The following is a 17,746-nucleotide window of genomic DNA, read 5'->3' as shown; positions in this document are numbered from 1 at the left end:
ACACGGCAAAGTGGAAATTTGTGAGATTATCCACTTTGTAGAAAAATAGAAAAGTGGAGAGTTTTGTTTTTAGAAGACGAGAGTTTGAATTTTGATGGTGTTCACAGGGAGTCGGGTGTCCTTGTGCATGAATGACTGAAAGTTGATAAGTGGGTGCAGCCAGCAATTAGGAAGGCAAAGAGTACGTTGGACTTTATTGCAAGGAGATTTGAATACAAGAGTAAAGATATCTTTCTGCAATTATAAAGGGCCCTGGTGAATTCATACCTGAAAATATTGTGCATAGATCTAACTCCCTACATAAGGAAGGAGATACTTAAATAGAGGGAGTGTAACAAAGGGTCTTCAGACTAACTCCTAGGATGGGGGTTTGACCTACAAGGACAGATTTAGCAGACTGAGCTTCTAGACTACAGAATGATGAGAAGCAATGTCCCTGAATCTTATAAACTGGGCCTAACGGGGTGATATCTCCCCCAGCTGGGGTGCTTTGAAACAGGTGTCAGACTCTCAGAATAAGGGCTTGACCATCCCACTTAGAGATGAGAAGAAATTTCGACAGCATACACTTGTGAAGCATTGAATTTTCTTCCCAAGAGGGCTGTGGTTTAAGTAATACATATATTCAAAACAGAAACTGATAACTTTTTGGACATTAAATGATCAAGAGAGATAGAGAAGTGGAGCTGAAGTAAAAGATCAGTCATGGCCGTATTAAATGGCAGAACAGACAAGAAGGGAGGGGTGAATGGTTCCTCTTCTATCTTTCATGTTCAAGTCTTTTAAATGTGATCAATAGTTACATGGTCTGAAGCTCATTTCTGAACAACTAATATATTGTTGAATCAAAACTAGCTTGGCAGTAAATCCAGGCATAACTGAAGACTAGAAATTTGGATTTGGTCCTTTTTGGGTTTAACTTCTGGGTTACGTAAAATGCACTGGTCCTGGAATTTCTAACAGCAAAAGTCCCTCATCTTGAATGTGTGGTCAAAATACACAAAAAATGATCGACAGTCCACTTTAGAACAACAGAAAGTGCAAAATTGCCTTCTGAATGGATAATTTCTCAACATAACAATCGGAAATAGAGTGCCACTTGATGTCGCTAGCATGCTTTGTTCATGACCAGCCACGTTATAAAACTAATGCACTCACCATCAGAAGACTAACATTTCACAAAATATTGATAATGGAAATCATATTTCAGCTCAGACAAGAATCAAACCTCACTCCCTTGTTATAAAAGGTATCCAGAAGTAAATTAAATCATTCCAGCCATTATGTCTCCATCTGGTAATACACTTCAGTCAGTGTCAAGGACCTCCAGTGACTTTCTGTCCCCTTGCCCCATGGTTTAATTACTTTACCATTTATCTTTCTGTACCATTAACTTCTTTGTATATTCTATCAGATCCACTCTGGATTGCCATGATTCAGTTTATCCACACCTTCCTCTCAACTGATCACTCCAAAGCTGCAGGTAAAATATTCCTTGGGAAGAGTTGTGGGATTATATTTAGCTGAAGACAACTGATCTAGTTGTTTCTAATCTCACTCACTTTTCAGTTAATGCAGCCATGTTCCCCCAGCTTTTAGATATGCAATCTCCCCTGATTGGCTTGCGTAATCAGTGCTCCTCGTGTTGCCTCAGTTCTCCACCCCAGCTCCATATGGAGCCAGCGTTGTTAAACCCATTCCCAAGCACACGGCACCCAGCTACCTACTGATTCAGAGCCAGTCTTCCACCCAGCCAAACCCCACCTCCATCCCCACTCCCACCAGCTCCCTCATGGCCATTCATAGGGTCAAGAACCTTCACAGAAGCCACTTAATTTTCTGCTTATTGCCATCAACACGAATGAATACCTGATGAACACTACAGCAGGCAGCTGATTGACAAAATCAATTTTACATCGGGCCAGCAAGATATAAATCTATAAGTGGGATTAAAGGAGCCAAAATAGAGTTGTAATTGCAATTCCAAATTTAAAAATCAGTGGGTGACAACAATTATGACTGATAAAAGAACCCAATAAAATGACCACTACATCCACATCCTGTCAACAGTAACTGCCCCTAATGGCTGGGTAGGATTTAGCACAGGTTAAGATACTTGCTTTGGGCCCACAGTTGTGGTTCATGACTCCCACCAAACTCCCCTGCTCTGCATGCGGTTTTGCGAGTCCCTTCAGCTCCCGGGCTGGGCGAGGTACTGTCTCCCACTCTAGAGAGGAAAGAAAGAGCTGAAACATGTTTGGTTGATAACACACGGCAGCACTGGAAACAAAAGCTGGTTGGAGAGCCCAATATTCCACTCTGTGCCATTCCAGGCCACAGAGATGGGAAAAACTCGAGTGCTCTTAGGGAGTGAAGGGGGTGGGGGGGGGGGGGCAGAGAACGTAGCAGTCTCAAGGTAGATTGGTGCAATAATATCTTTCCACTGTCAGTGATAGCAATACACTGTAATGTGGTAATGAAGCAAGGAATGGAGAAAACCATAATCAGAAATTAGGGAGCCACTGAGAAATTTTCTAAAGGATATATTTCTTTTATTGGTCCTGAGAGGATTTCTTTCCTTACATTGGTGGGTTGGGAGATGAACTGGCAGAGAAGGCGATAACATCTAGTTATGTAAATCACACCAGCACTGCTCAAACCCATTCTCCGGATACTTGCATGGGGTTGAAATTAATCCTTGATCACTTATGCTAAAAATGCATATACAGTAGCAACAGGGTCCCGTACTCTGCTATGAAATTTGGTTCTATTAATTGCAACAAAATTAATTTTAGAAGCAAAGTATGAGTAGGCATTTCTGAATTGTGCTCAATGCAGGCAAGGTTATTATTTTTACCGAGGAATTTGAAACTATATCAGGATCCCAGCAGAATGTTGCTCCGTCCCCTCTCGCCACCCCCCTCCCCCATCCCCACCCACTGTTACCAAACACAGAGTTGTTAAGGTTAGAGGCATTGCCAAGAATTCCTTGACTGAGATCAGCTAACTTAATGGAGTAAAACACGAGGAACTTATGTCCAGAATATTTCAGTATCATCCCTGGTCAGTGCAGTTGAAGCTTTCCCCTCAGCTTTGGATGTCAATTCTATTCCAAAGTGATCTCTATATAAAAGGTTCATTTTATCCGTCAGACTTTGATTTGGCTTTACCTTCAATGCATCCAGAATAATAATCAGTAACAACAACATCCATATCATAGCATTTTACGAGCTGCTGTTTTGTTTGGTTACTTATTAGTTCTCCTGTGTGTCTAACATTGATGTGCAGTGCCCCTTCCATTGTAGCTTGTTGCAGATTTTTTTTGCTGCTTGTTCAGCAAAAAAGGCATTGGAAAACAGTATAAATAGCTGTATTTGTCCAAAAAAAAAGGAAAAGAAAAAAAAACAAAAACAGTTAAATACCGAACCAAAAGAGGAATGAGAAACAGAAGTAGCTGGTAAGATTGGCAGTGTCTTGTCTACACAACAAAGAGAATAAACAAAAAAAAGACGTGGAACAGTGAGGTTTGCAAGAACGCCAAACAACAGTGAACGCCACCAACAGTACACAAAGAGAGACGAGTATTAGGAAAAATGGTTTAATATTTGAGACAGAAGCAAAACTGCATCACACAATAACATACGTTACAAAAATAAGTCCGACTGTTCCACAGTTATGTTCACAATGAAGACAGAGAATCAGGAAAAAACTTGGATTTCAACAGCAAAAAGCAAACCCCTAATTTTTTTTTAAACTAATACAGTTATCCCACTGCATGTGGTTGAATACTGCTAGTCCTAATACCTTATGTAACTGCACAATACATAATTGAAGAGAAACTTACCCATTTTGTTTGACAAAAATTCTTGACATTTAAGCATATGCAAAGAAATGAGGAAAGCAAGCCAAAGTTATTTTTTTGATTTTTTTTTGTAAATTCTTAAAATGAAATAGTCACCAGTTTCTCTGCACCAACCAGAAATCAGACTCAAAATCAATCATGACTGGGCCCACACAGAGAAGGCGCAGAAATATCCACTTTTTAATTTCCAGTATAAAAAATTCCACTGGTACAAAATGCATAATTACAATCAAGTTGTAGAAATATGAAAGCCCACTATATTTTTTTTTGAGTGTGTGTGTGGTGTGTTGACTTTTTTCTCAAAAAAAAACTTCCAACACATACAGGATCAAATGCACCAAAAAGAATTACAACACTCACATGGGCTTGCGGTTCCCCCACTCATTTTGCATTAACTTTGGCTTTTCTCAAACAAATACTTAAAACTATATAATTTTTTTCCTTTAATTCTTAATCCTAAATGATAATAGTCTACAAACACCAGATCTCACATCACAGGAGCACAAACACTTGTCTTGTGTGACATTTTCCAAAAAACGCAATGAAGCTACAGCTTTTTTTTTTACTTTTTTTTACTTTTAAGTTTTAAAAAAAAACAGATACAATGTGCTGGGTGGAGTGGTGGTGAAGGTGATAGTGTGGGGAAATGAAGTCAGAACAGAGCAGGCCGAAAATCAATCCCCAAGGCGATGGAAGCCGAACTGATCTGATCTGCTCCCAGCCTTTACTGCAGAGAAATATTGGCCCGTTAACAGTTAACGCGTTATTACATAGCAAGTGCATGCACATAGGAATGACAAATGCTTTTGCAATGGTTAGAAAGTCATACTCGGCAGCTAAAGCTGCTTAATAATGATTAATTTTTAAAAAAATTTCAAACCAGTTCTAAACATTCCTGCCTTGGGGTGTTTTTAAATATTTTTGTGTGTGTGTTTTTTTTAAGTATTTTATTTTTTTAAATTTTACAACTATAAGAAAAAAAGCTTTATGAGGTTTGCTTTCACAGCATCTCAATGAATGGCAAGGTTGGGAAATATGGGCACTTTTACAAAGAGAAATAACAAACAGTGAACAATCTCAGGCAACAAGACCACAGCTTTAACAATTTAACAAACTTTTTTTCTCTCTGGTTTTAATCTTTTTTTTTGTCCTTTAATTTTTTTCAAACATGAGAGAATTATTACAAAACACTTAAGTAACAAAATACCCCATGTTATCAAATTACTTCTCACAAATAACACAATTAAGCGCGAGGCAGGAAGTACCTTCAATTTTTTTTGTTGGAATTTGGCACTGTTTAAATTGCTGTTTTCTTCTTTTTCAAAAGAAAAAAAAGCCAATCTCACATTTTGCTGAACAAAGTACGTCAAACTGTTAATCCCACAGTGAAAAAAAAAATAAAATCAGACGTCAAAATGTTTCACACGCAAAGCACACAATTTTTTTGTCCTGGAATTGTAAGTTTTTTTTCCTTTTCACCTGACGAGTTAAGATTTTTTTTGGCCATCCGAAAAAAAAATCTTTTGCGAGTCAGCCAAAAAAAAAATTCCGATGCGTTACGAAACACTTATATAACCTTAAAAATCGCGATGACACCAAAACTTAACCCACACAGTTACCAACGTGACGAAGTTAACACTTACTGCTTTGTTTTCTTCTCCCAATACACTTAAACAGTATAAAATATAGGTTATTTAATGTGCATTTACCACAGATTGTCTAGGTGTGAATCAGTTCAGCAAAAGGTGACACAAATAGGTAGTCTTTCCCCAAACATGGGTCATCTTTTTTTTTAATTATCTTAAACTAGTCTACAAAAAAAGTGGTTTTTTTCATTTCTATATATATTGATGAGAAAGTGAGCCACTTAAATGGCCCTTATCAAAACTTTACACTGCCTGAAAAATGTAAAAACTATTACAGAGCTCTTGATAATATCTGACCAGTTTCTTCAGCTGATCAGAAGTAGTCTGCTTCATTGAGAAACCAACATTCTGTGCCCTGGCCACATATTGCTATCGCTATTCCAAGTGACCAGACAGAATGCCAATCCCTGTATAATACTTTCAAGTTTGTTTCATGAAAAAAAAGAAACATTTTCGCCACAGGTTTTTTTTTATTTCCTTCTCTCTCTCTTATATATTTTTGTCTTGCTTTACTTTCTTAAAATAATTTTTTTTCTTTTTCAGTCTCAACACAAATGCAGCTAGGCTTTTCACATTGAACTCTTTAGAATTCAAAACTATATGAGGTCACATGCAAAAAATCTCAAAGTCAAACTAGGTCAAAGGGGTCAAGTAGGAGGACCAAGTGTGATGTGAGGTCAGAAAGACATCAGAAACAATGACGGGACGATGAGCTTTTTTTTTGAATTTTTTTGGCGCCACAGGGACATGCTAGGCAAACGATGAACTAACGAGCATGAAGATGTCTAGGGGAAAAAAACAAGGAAGAGTCAAAAGTTACACAGAGTCTACGCAGCAGGAACAAAATCATTCTCATGGTTGCAGAAATAATGCAAATCTCAGTCATTAGATTCTATGAGCCATTCACATAAATTTGCATTTTTTTTAATAACACTGTAAAAAAAAAGCAACGGCAACAGATAAAAAAAAACACCCAAAAAAATCCATCCGCACTTTAAAAGAGATAAAAGAGATGGATTGGTTTTGGGACAGAAGTACAGATTTTTAATTAAACAAATATATAAACGAAGAATAAAAGTCACAAGGTTTAAAATAAAAGACTTGAACTCGACTACATAATGGAAGCTACAAGTAATGAGATACCACACACTTAAAAGATACAAATAAACGAGAGAAGCGTGATTGTTGCAGGATGTGTTTTGTGTGTGTTTAACTGCAAGGATAAACTTGTTCTCACTTAGCACATCAGAGACTACTTCACGAGGCAAGCTCTAACTATTATAGAGGATGAGCTATCTCAGGTATCCAATAAATTAACTATAGATAATTAATAAATAACTTCCATCTTTCTGAGGCAGTAAAAATTTGTATAAAAATAGAGCTGCTTTTTTTACAAATAAAATGTACAGGCCTGTGGCTTTCCTTTTTAATCATTTTTGATTTAACCATCAGCAAATGTTATCATTTAAATCTTCTCTTTCATTTTATCCTTTGCCCCTCCCGAAAAAAAAGAGCCCCATATGGCAGTGGAAACAGATCTCAAAGGCTTTTGTTTTACTAAAAGACCAATGTGATCTGATCACACAAAGCTTAATACCTAACTTGTGATCATGTCCTATCAGATAAGTTCTCATTGGAGTGAGAAATATTTTTTTCCCCCCAAAAAATAAAAGAAAATGTTAGTACTTCACTTGGTATCACTTTCGGACTAGGCCACCACATCATTAACCCGTAAACTGCTGGTGCCTTTCTAATCTACATTAACTGGGTCCCTTAAGCTAATAAAGCGTCTGATGCCCGATAATCACGTGGGCCTGTTTGGCACCAGTGGCTGCTGAGTTAAATTGCACATTTCGGTTATTTTTTTCAAAATCCTCTTAAGACATCTTTTTTTTTTGCAAAATTCATTTTTTTTTTAACGGAACAAAGCAAAATATTAAATACTGTAAATACAATAAGATTTAAGATACTGAACGTAACGGGAATGGGAGGAAAAACAGGTGGGTAAAGGATAATGGAAGTGTAATGTTAAAAACTGTCTCTTGATGAATGTTGGCAATGATCCTCCTCAGCCACGGGCTGGTTCATGGGACTTACCCTAACAAAGCTAAAGTAACAGCATTAACCTCCCACACTAGACTCAGTAGGGTTTGCTGTCGTTCTTGGATCGTTTCAGCTGAACTTTCAAACGCTTCATTCCAATCTGAAAACCATTCATGGCTTGGATGGCAGCCTGTGCAGAAACTGGGTTATCATAACTTACGAAACCTGTGGGGGTTTGGGGGGGTGTAAGGTTAGGAGAAATGGAGAAGAAAAGAAATGAGACGATCTTACGATAAGTCCAAAAGAATGTGTGAACAGGCATTATCACATCTTGGTGTTGTTAATGGTCATTGAGTCACAGAACACAGAAACAGACCCTTTGGCCCACATTGACCATGCTGACCATTAAGTGCCTATCCCTATTAATCCCTATTTAACAGCACTTGTTCTGTAGCCTACTACGCCTTGGAGATTCAAGTGCTCATCTAGATAACTCTTATATGTTGGAAGAGTTATCTGCCTCATCCACATACTCAGACAAGTGCGTTCCAGATTGCAGCCACTCTCTGGGTGAAAATGTCGGGCGTATACTGTAAATACAATAAGATTCAAGATACTTAGTAAGTAAGTAACTAAGTAAGTATCTTAAAATTATGCCCCCTTGGACTGTTACTAAAAACCCAATTGGTTCACTAGTGTCCCGAGGCAAGGCAGATGTGTTGTTCTCACCTGATGAGCTCTGTGCATGACTGGACACCCATAGTCATGAGATTGACTCTTAAGAGGTTTCTGAAGTGGCCCAGAAATACACTTTAAGGTCATTTACACAAAAAATTTTGTTGAAGGTCAAATGATGGTGGCCTTGCCAGTGATGTACACATCTCCTGAGTGTCTTTGCATAGCCTTCATTTTTTGAAGAAATACAGACCATTGCTTGTTCCTAATGCCCATGTTGGGCCATTTCAGAGGACAGTTAAGAGTCGGCTAAATTGCAGTGACTCTGGGCTCACAAATAGGCCACACAGGGTTAGGATAGATTTCAAGATGGGTTTTTCAACCATAGTCTAATATTTTCACAGTCACCATGAATAAGAAAGCTCACCAGTGCTTCTACTTCCTCAGGAGGCTAAAGGTATTTGGCATATCCCCATCGGCCCTCACCAACTTTCATCGAGCAACCATAGAAAGCATCTTATCTGGATGCATCATGGCTTGGTGTGGCAACTGCTTTGCCCGTGACCGCAAGAAACTACAGAGAGCTGCGGACAAAGCTCAGCACGTCATGGAAACTAGCCTCCCCTCCATGGACTCTGTCTATATTTCTCGCTGCCTTGGTAAATCAGCCAGCATAATGAAAGACCCTACCCACCTGGGACATTCTCTCTTCTCCCCTCTCCCATCGGACAGAAGATACAAAAGCCTGAAAGCATGTACCACCAGGCTCAAGGACAGCTTCTATCCCACTGCTATAAGACTACTGAACAATTCCCTAGTAAGATAAGATGGACTCTTGACCTCACAATCTATCTCTTTATGACCTTGCACCTTATTGTCTACCTGCAATGCACTTCTCTGTAGCTGTTACACCTTATTCTTCATTCTGTTATTATTTTACCTTGTACTACTTCGATGCACTGTGTAATGAATTGACCTGTATGAATGGTATGCAAGACAAGTTTTTCACTGTACTCGTGACAATAATAAACCAATTCATTCCAAAATTATTTAATTAATTCAATCTAAATTCTCCCATCTGCCACTGTAACTTTTGAGTTGATGCCACTGGATCAATGGTCGCTTACAATGCCCATTGGGTCACCAGTTTTGGTTGAATGCATTCCTGGAGGTTTCATATAACGATCTCCTGCTTCCAAATACCCACCCTCATGTCATTGGTTGTACAGCATGTCCATTATCTCAGAGCCCCCACGCCCCCACCAACAAGCACATAGACACATTACCCAAAAGGATGAAACTCGGCAAACTTTCCCGTCTGCAAAACATTTAAAACTGGGGCTTGAATTTCTGTTTTGTTATTTTTTAGTTCGGTTCAGTGTTCTGTTTATTCTCATTCTTTGGCAGTGTGAGGTTTTCCAGTTATTTAAGAAATGTTTACACCAATGATCAAATTACAGTTTCTGTAATAAATTGTAATAACAATAAACTGCACATTCAGGTTTCTCCATTGCTGCGTATCTTTTTACCTCCCACCCACAGCGCAGCTGGTAGAGCCACTGTCTCACAGTGCCTGAGACCCAGGTTCAATCCTGACCTCAGGTGCTGTCTGTGTGGGGTTTACACATATTTCCTGTGATTGCGTGGGTTTCCTCTCGGTTCTCTGGTTTGCTCGTACATCCCAAAGATGTGCGGGCTGGTAGGTTAATTGGCCGCAGTGAATTGCTCCTATTGTGTATCTGAGTTTTTAAAATTTTTTTAAAATTTTATTTACAGTGAGGTAACAGGCCCTTCCGGCCCAACGAGTCCGCGCCGCGCATTTTAAATCCCAAATTAACCTACCCGTACGTCTTTGGAATGTGGGAGGAAACTGGAGCACCCGGCGGAAACCCAGACACGGGAGAACGTACAAACTCCTTACAGACAGTGATGGGAAACGAACCCCGATCGCTGGCGCTGTAATTGCGTCGTGCTAACCGCTACGCTACAGTGCCGCCCGCAGTTGATGAGAATGTGGGGAGAATAAAAATGGGGATTGACATAGGATGAATGTAACTGGGTGGTAGATGGTCAGCATGGACTTGGTGGGCCAAAGGGCCGATTTCCATGCTGTCTCTCTCTCTAAGACTCCATGACACCTGAGTTCCCCAGTCGTATCACAAACAATTGCGATTCGTCAGTGATCTACACAGAATGCCCACAAGCTGCATTCTTAAATCAAACCACTCCACCGACATTATAAAACGTATTGCAAATATAGTCTTTAAATCCGTGTATAAATAAAGCAGACTTTTTAAAAATTAAGGAAATCCTTGTTATTTTTGGCAAAATCTGGAAAGTTTGTTAAAAATCTGGTAACCATAATGCTGAAAATCCCTCATATGATTCCGTCTGCATCACAATATATTTGCCAAGATCTTACTTTCATTCTGGGTAGTTAGGCCAGGGTTTAATGTTATCAGCTATAAATAGCCACGGTTTCCTCTGAATCACACTTTGATCCTGATTTTGGGGCACACTCACTTTCCAACCTGCTGCCACAGGCTGGGTTAATCCAGGAGCTAACTAGTCATTAAAAGAAAACAAGCTGAGCTCAATGACTTCACACTGGCTTCAAATATCATTTTGAATCCAGTTGCAAATATTTCACTACACTATAATTCTGGGTATCTTCAGCATTTTCATCTACGGCTTGCACTGGATGTAGTAACTAAGGAATGAACTTGCATTTATATTGCACTTTTCATCACCTCATGATGCCCAAGTGCTTGACAACCCATGTGGTAATGTAGGAAACCCAGCTGCCAATTTGGGCACACTAGCAATGAGGTAATGAGAAAATCTGTTGCAGGTGTTGGTTGAAGGACAAAAGTTGGCTGGCAACTCTGGAGAGAGCTCTTTATTACATACTACATCTGAAAGAGCAGGTTTGATGCCTCAACTAACAGATGGCAGGTTTGAATGTGCAGTACTCCCTTGGGATAGGTTATGGTCTCAACACTCTGGAGTGAGTCTTGAACTGTGGTTGTCTGACTCAGAAGCTGGTGCACTGGTTGGCTCAGGGAGGGTAATTCTGATGCTCTATTGCCTTGTCAGTGAGCCTGGAACTTGCTCTACTTGAACGTGGGAAGGCTGGTGCAACTGTGATTCCCCATCAAGAGGGATCATTGGCTCATGTAGCCTCTCCAGTGGTGGAGTGTTCAGGTCTATGGCATAGCTATCCTCGTTGAGCTGAGAATGACCAATTGGAATACAACGGTCATCAAAATTGTAAAGAAGGCGTATGGCATGCTTGCCTTTATAATTCAAGGCAATGAACTTAAGAGTCAGGAAGTTATGTTGCAGCTTTAGAAAAATCTGGCTAGGCTGCATCTGGAGTATTGCCTTCAATTCTGGTCGCCCCATTATAGGAAGGATGTGGAGGCTTTGGAGAGGGTGCAGAAGAGGTTTACCAGGAATGTGTCTGGATTAGAGGGCATGAGCTTTAAGCAGAGGTTGGACAAACTTGGGTTGTTTTCTCTGGGGCAGCAGAGGCTGAGGGGAGACCTGATAGAAGTTTATAAGATTATGAGAGGTGTAGACAGAGTAGACAGCTGGTATCTTTTTCCCAGGGTTGAAATGTCTAATACTAGAGGGCATGTACTTAAGATGAGAGGGGGTAAGTTCAAAGGAAATGTACCGGGAAAGTTTTTATTTTACACGGAGAGTGGTGGGTGCCTGGAATGTGCTGCCAGGGGTGATAGTGGAGGCAAATATGATAGAGGTGTTTAAGAAGCTCTTAGATAGGCACATGAATGTGCAGAGAATGGAAGAATATGGACATTGTGTCAGCAGAAGCAAATAGTTTAGTTAGGGGTTTAATTACCAGTTTAATCACAACATCGTGGGCAAAAAAGCCTGTTCCTGTGCTGTACTGTTCCATGTTCTATGTTGTGTCCCCTTATATAATCTAAACCATTGACTAACTAAACCTCTGGGAGTTGTAATATAGGTCCATTTATAACTGGTGGATACAGTCTATAGTCTTGTGCATCAGGCATCAACACAATTTTTTAAGATTAGCTGACATCCATTCACATGTACTTACCAAAGCACTTGCTAAGATTGGTCTGTTTATCAATGAAGACTTTAGCAGACACAACGTTTCCAAATGGCATAAACATCTGCAGGATGTCCTGATCTCCAAATTCTTGGGGAAGATGGTAAATAAACAGATTTGCACCTTCTGGGCCTGGGGATGAGATTCGACAAAACTGACATCACATTTATTTATTGAAGAGAGATTCCACGTTCATTTAAGTTGACAACTGTTCTAGTTCTTAAGTAGAAGGCGTCAATGTCTTTAAAGGTGGAAGGTGGGAAGGTTCTAAAACTCACTTGAGCAACAACCATGCCCGGGATTAATGGGCTTAGACACTATCTTCATCTTCGCAATACGTGATGTCAATAATGGTAACGTCTTGCTATTTCTCTACATTGTAATATTGAATGCAATAGTCACAAGAGACAGTTTGAGGATATCTGCGCCTGATCTTGGAAATATTCTGAAGGACCCAGATACTCCACTATCCCCAGAAGGTAGAAAATTCACTCTTGACCATTGTGCTTTGCTAAAATCAAAGTTTGACCGCAAGATGTGGACGTTGCTAGCAGGACCCATGTTTATTGTCCCTTGAACCAAGCAGCTTACTAGACCATTTCAGAGGATTGTTAAGAGCGAACTACATCATTGTGGGTCTGGAGTCACATATAGGTCAGACTGACTAACGACAGCAGATTTCTTTCCCTGAAGGATATCAATGAATTAGATTGGTTTTTAAACAGTCTTTTAGTTTTACAATTTTAATTCCAGATTTGATTAATTACTTGAACTGAAATTCCCCAGCTCTCATGGTAGGATTTGAATTCATATCTTTAGCTCTATAGTTCTGGATCCATATCTTTTAACTTAACTAAAAGATCATTGTAGCCAGAACAGTGTATCATAGAACTCCTCACTTCAGACCAGGGATGTGAGAGTTCTGACAGTATCTATTCTCACTAATGACACCAATAATATAGAAGCAAAACCTTTTCAGGAGGCATTATTATTTAATTATAAACTCTCCAGACCATAACAGGGTGGGGTGGTGTAGGGGTGGCATTGATTTTATTTACATTAAAAAGAAACGTTCCTTAATGTGTTAGGAGCATCAATCTGCCAGGTAATAATTCATGCCAGTGAATTATTGTATTAATTAAGTGATGAATTTGGATGACCCAAGTATACAAGGCAATAATATCTCCCACACACTGATTAAAGTGCCTCAGCATTTAACCAGAACACACGATCCATTTATCTCCAGGACACTTGGGTTCAATAAAGTGTGTGCTGCATTAGATTAAAATGTTTATTAAAGGGGTAATGAAATCTGCTTAGTTTTAAAGAGAGAATAAAAGACATAAGAAATCAGGAAATAATTTTAAGAAGCCATTAGAACCAAACTAAATCGACATTGTATAACATTGCTAATTTCATTAAATACCAATCATGACATTAATCAATTTAACTCAAATAACTCATTACCAAAAGTTATTCCTAAATTAGCACTGCCTTCAGCAGTAATCTGATGTCAATAATATCATTAATATTACTTATATTATCACTCGTTGACAAACCAATAACTTCAAACTCATCAATAGCACTCTCCATCTGTAGATCATTCCTGCTGTTCTCATCTTCTGTGGTGGGACGCTGGGTAAACAGCAGGGAGAGGAGAAGAGATGTCCTAGGCTTCAGTGACATTGAGGCACACGGCCACCATCCAGGGGCTTGTGTCTTTTTCTTTTGAAGAAACATACTTTTCCTGGTTTGAGCAGTGATGTATTCCTTTGCTTATCAACAAACACCTCAAATATAAAGTCGTCTACAGGCTTTATATTAGCAAACTTTGCCAAAAACAGGGAAGAGAACATTAATCAGGGAACATCTCATACATCATAGACTTCAGAATCCCTGAGTTGGGCTAGTCCTTTAATGAAGTCTTGTCATCTTGACACTATTCTGTGATATGTGATGGGATAAGCCCATCATATAGTAAAAAAATGACTATACCATCAGATAATAGTTCCCCTTCTCCAAGAACTAACCCCATCTTCATTGACTCCATTGATTCAATATGCAGTATAATATAAGGAGTATTCTTCATTTCCAGAAAATACTGGAGAACCACAATTAACGTTGCAGGTTGAAGACCCTTCACCAGTTCTGATGAAGGTCCTCTAACCTGAAACGTCAACTCCGTTACTCCTTCCACAGATGCTGCCTGACCTGCTGAGTGTTTACAGCATTTTCTGTTTTTGTTTCAATTTCCAACATTTGCCTTTTGTTTTAATATTCATTCTTCTTTTTCATCTGCTCATCTACCTCTGGCTTTTTCAACTTTCTCCTCATCACTTCTCTAGGGGCCCCACACTCCTTGTGCCCTCTGTCAAACTGACCAACCAACTCATCTTCTCAAACCCCCTCCATCATTTTTCATCTTGGCTAAGTGCTTCTGGTGGGATTGGTAATCGGAGTCTTCATTTATCCTCCGCTGGCTCGTCCAACCATGACTGTGGGTGGCTCTTGGAACTTCAGAAACTGAGTCACACTGTTGGCATTTAGACTGATCTCTCCAGTGTTATTACACTCAGGCACTCCCTCTCCACAAGGAGGAAACCATTCAGAAATGCTATATTCTGTGTTTTGCTTAATTAAGTCCTGCTCTCCAACACCATTGCAAGCCCCATGCCAATACAGTAAAACTTTGTCAATCTGGTTTGCTCAGGATTTTGGTGGAGCCGGATTAACAGATGTTTGGGACTATTGGTTTGGGACTATTGGATGTTACATCTATTGACATCCAACACATTATTAATTGACTTTTTTTTTAGATGTTACATGGTAGAATAATAAGTTTTTTCCAGTGAATCTGGTAGGGAGCGTGGGAAGCAGAATCAGTTGAGTTTCAGGGGAGTGTGGGAAGGGAATCATGTGATTTTTCAAGGGGGTGCTGGAACTGGGGCTCTGGTGTGTGAAAGGGAGCCAGTGAACCAGATGATCGGGAATTCCGGATAGTGGATTTTCAGGGTTTTACTGTAACCCAGCTTTAAGATCCTTGCACCCCAATCTTTCCTCAGTTACCTTTTCAATCCTCCATCCATTTTCTGCTCCCTGGTTCATCATTTCCCCCTCAAACCCACTCTTCAAGCTCCTCCATTGTTATTACCCCACACCCTCTCCTGTTCCAAAGCTCTTCTCTGACTTTGTGTCATTACCCGCCACCTGTATATTCCTTCCCACTAGCTTGATGATTATTGTTGCCCTCAGCTCTGTGAAGTGTCGTGAGATGTCTTTCTCTACGAGAGAGAGAAGCAGAAATGTATGCAGACACTAACTGCTGCCATTAACACCAAGATATATGTTCCTTAGTAATTTGATACCAATAGCTTTATATAACAATTTACTACCAAACACCGTCATTATCAACTTAACATCAATAACATTCATTATTAATTTAATACACATACTCCTCAGTAAAACCACTTTAATTGGCAATTTAACACTCACATTGTTTACAATTAATCACCAATTGTACTCATTAATATTGCTCATTAGCAATTTAACTTCTGCTTGCAATCTATTGCCAATTTAATGTTCATTACCAATATTTTTCAATGCTGATTTAACATCAATAGAATACGAGACCAATACCTCAACACTGACAAGAATAAGAGGTAGGCAGGGAGGTTGAGAGAGGAAATTGGTGAGTGCGCTTGTTACAACTTTGTACACACAAGCAGTATATACTGTAAAGTGTTTTACCACCGTGAAAAAAAAATATATTTAGGTACGTAGGTGAATTATGCAGTGCTCAATTCCAATGTGATAACACTGATATTCTGAATATAATGTTATGTTCAAGAGAATGAAGGGCAGCATTCATAACAAGTGAAAAGTGAACAATTTTCTGAAGTTTGAACAATAAAGGTGATCGATGTACTACCATTGGCAAGTTTGCAAACCCATTTACTGCTCCTCCAAGCACAGAGCTTGCTTTACAATTCTACTGTTATAGTTATATTTCAAAGAGACGTGAATGCAGACCGAGCCGACATTTTTCCAGCTAGTTTAACCCTCTCAATTCTGACGAAGGAGCTTTGACCTGTTTCTCCGTCCACAGATGTTGACTGATCTGCTGAGTTGCCAGCATTTTATTTCAGACTTCCAGTATCTGCAGTTTTGTGTGATTTCCATTAACCCTTTCAATTCAGGTTACAACCCTAAATTGTTAACAGCAACAGCATTCATTGTAATTTAACACCCAAAGTTTATATTGACAATTTAAGATTGATAGATTTAATAACCAGTTAAACAAAGATACATTTCATTAGTTTTGCACAGATGAGTGCAGTGGAGAAGGAGGTGAAATTAATATTTGCCTGGGGTTTAATAAAAAAGGATCAGCTTTGTATATAATGCTCCACCAGACTTCTCTCCCCTTTGGATGTAGATAAATTGGTAGATGAGTTAGGAAACTGATGGGCCAATTACTCTGCTTCAGCCTCCCTTTCCTTCCAAATGTTGAACTGTGGCCACAGATCAGGACTGGTCTCCTTTGCTTTAAATAACAGGAGATTGTTTTCTCTATTTGAGCACCTTGCACTTCTTTTAAGATTGTAATTTACCCCAAGGTGCTTTAGAACCATAGAATATTACAGCACAGAAAATAGGCCATTCAGCCCTTCTAGTCTGTGCCGAAACGTTATTCCGCTAGTCCCATAGTTGTGGACACAGCCCAGTGCATCACGGACACCAGCCTCCCCTCCTTGGACTCTTGTCTTTACCTCTCGTTGTCTTGGTGAAGCAGCCAGCATAATCAAAGACCCCACCCACCCGGGACATTCTCTCTTCTCTACTCTTCCATTGGGTAGAAGATACAGGTGCCTGAGGGCACGTACCACCAGACTTAAGGACAGCTTCTACCCCACTGTGATAAGACTATTGAACGGTTCCCTTATACGATGAGATGGACTATGACCTATGACCTCACAATCTACCTTGTTGTGACCTTGCACCTTATTGCACTGCACTTTCTCTGCAGCTGTGACACTTTACTCTGTACTGTTATTTTTTTTACCTGTACTACATCAATGCACTCTGTACTAACTTGAAATAACTGCACTGTGTAATGAATTGACCTGTAAGATCTGTTTGAAAGACAAGTTTTTCACTGTACCTCGGAACAAGTGACAATAATAAACCAATACCAATACCATTTACCTGCACCCAGTCCATAACCCTCCAGACCTCTCCCGTCCATGTATCTATCCAATTTATTCTTAAAACTTAAGGGTGAGCCCGCATTTACTGCATCAGATGGCAGCCCGTTCCACACTCCCACCACTCTCTGAGTAAAGAAGTTCCCCCTAAACCTTTCCCCTTTCACCCTAAAGCCATTTCCTCTTGTACTTCTCTCTCCTAATCCATGTGGGCTCA

General features: G+C 39.6%; 1 protein-coding gene across 15 annotated transcripts in view; it reads right to left on the bottom strand.

Moving 5' to 3' along the window:
* Positions 1 to 3,611: 3,611 nt before the first annotated feature.
* celf2 (cugbp, Elav-like family member 2) overlaps positions 3,612 to 17,746 on the bottom strand; it is a 633,618-nt gene continuing 619,483 nt past the window's right edge. For 14 of the 15 annotated variants that reach the window (XM_052034302.1, XM_052034293.1, XM_052034298.1 and 11 more), the window contains 2 exons: positions 12,314 to 12,457; positions 3,612 to 7,776 (listed from right to left, as the gene is read on the bottom strand). In XM_052034302.1, coding sequence (XP_051890262.1) covers positions 7,649 to 7,776; positions 12,314 to 12,457 — 272 coding nt within the window. In that variant the 3' untranslated portion in view covers positions 3,612 to 7,648. The remainder of the gene's footprint in view (positions 7,777 to 12,313; positions 12,458 to 17,746) is intronic. The other variant, XM_052034292.1, reaches the window with a different exon arrangement.

The sequence above is a fragment of the Pristis pectinata genome, chromosome 19, assembly GCF_009764475.1.
Source record: "Pristis pectinata isolate sPriPec2 chromosome 19, sPriPec2.1.pri, whole genome shotgun sequence".
NCBI lineage: Eukaryota > Metazoa > Chordata > Chondrichthyes > Rhinopristiformes > Pristidae > Pristis > Pristis pectinata.
Note: the sequence above shows the minus strand (reverse complement) of the source record. Positions and strands in the feature narration are given on the sequence as shown.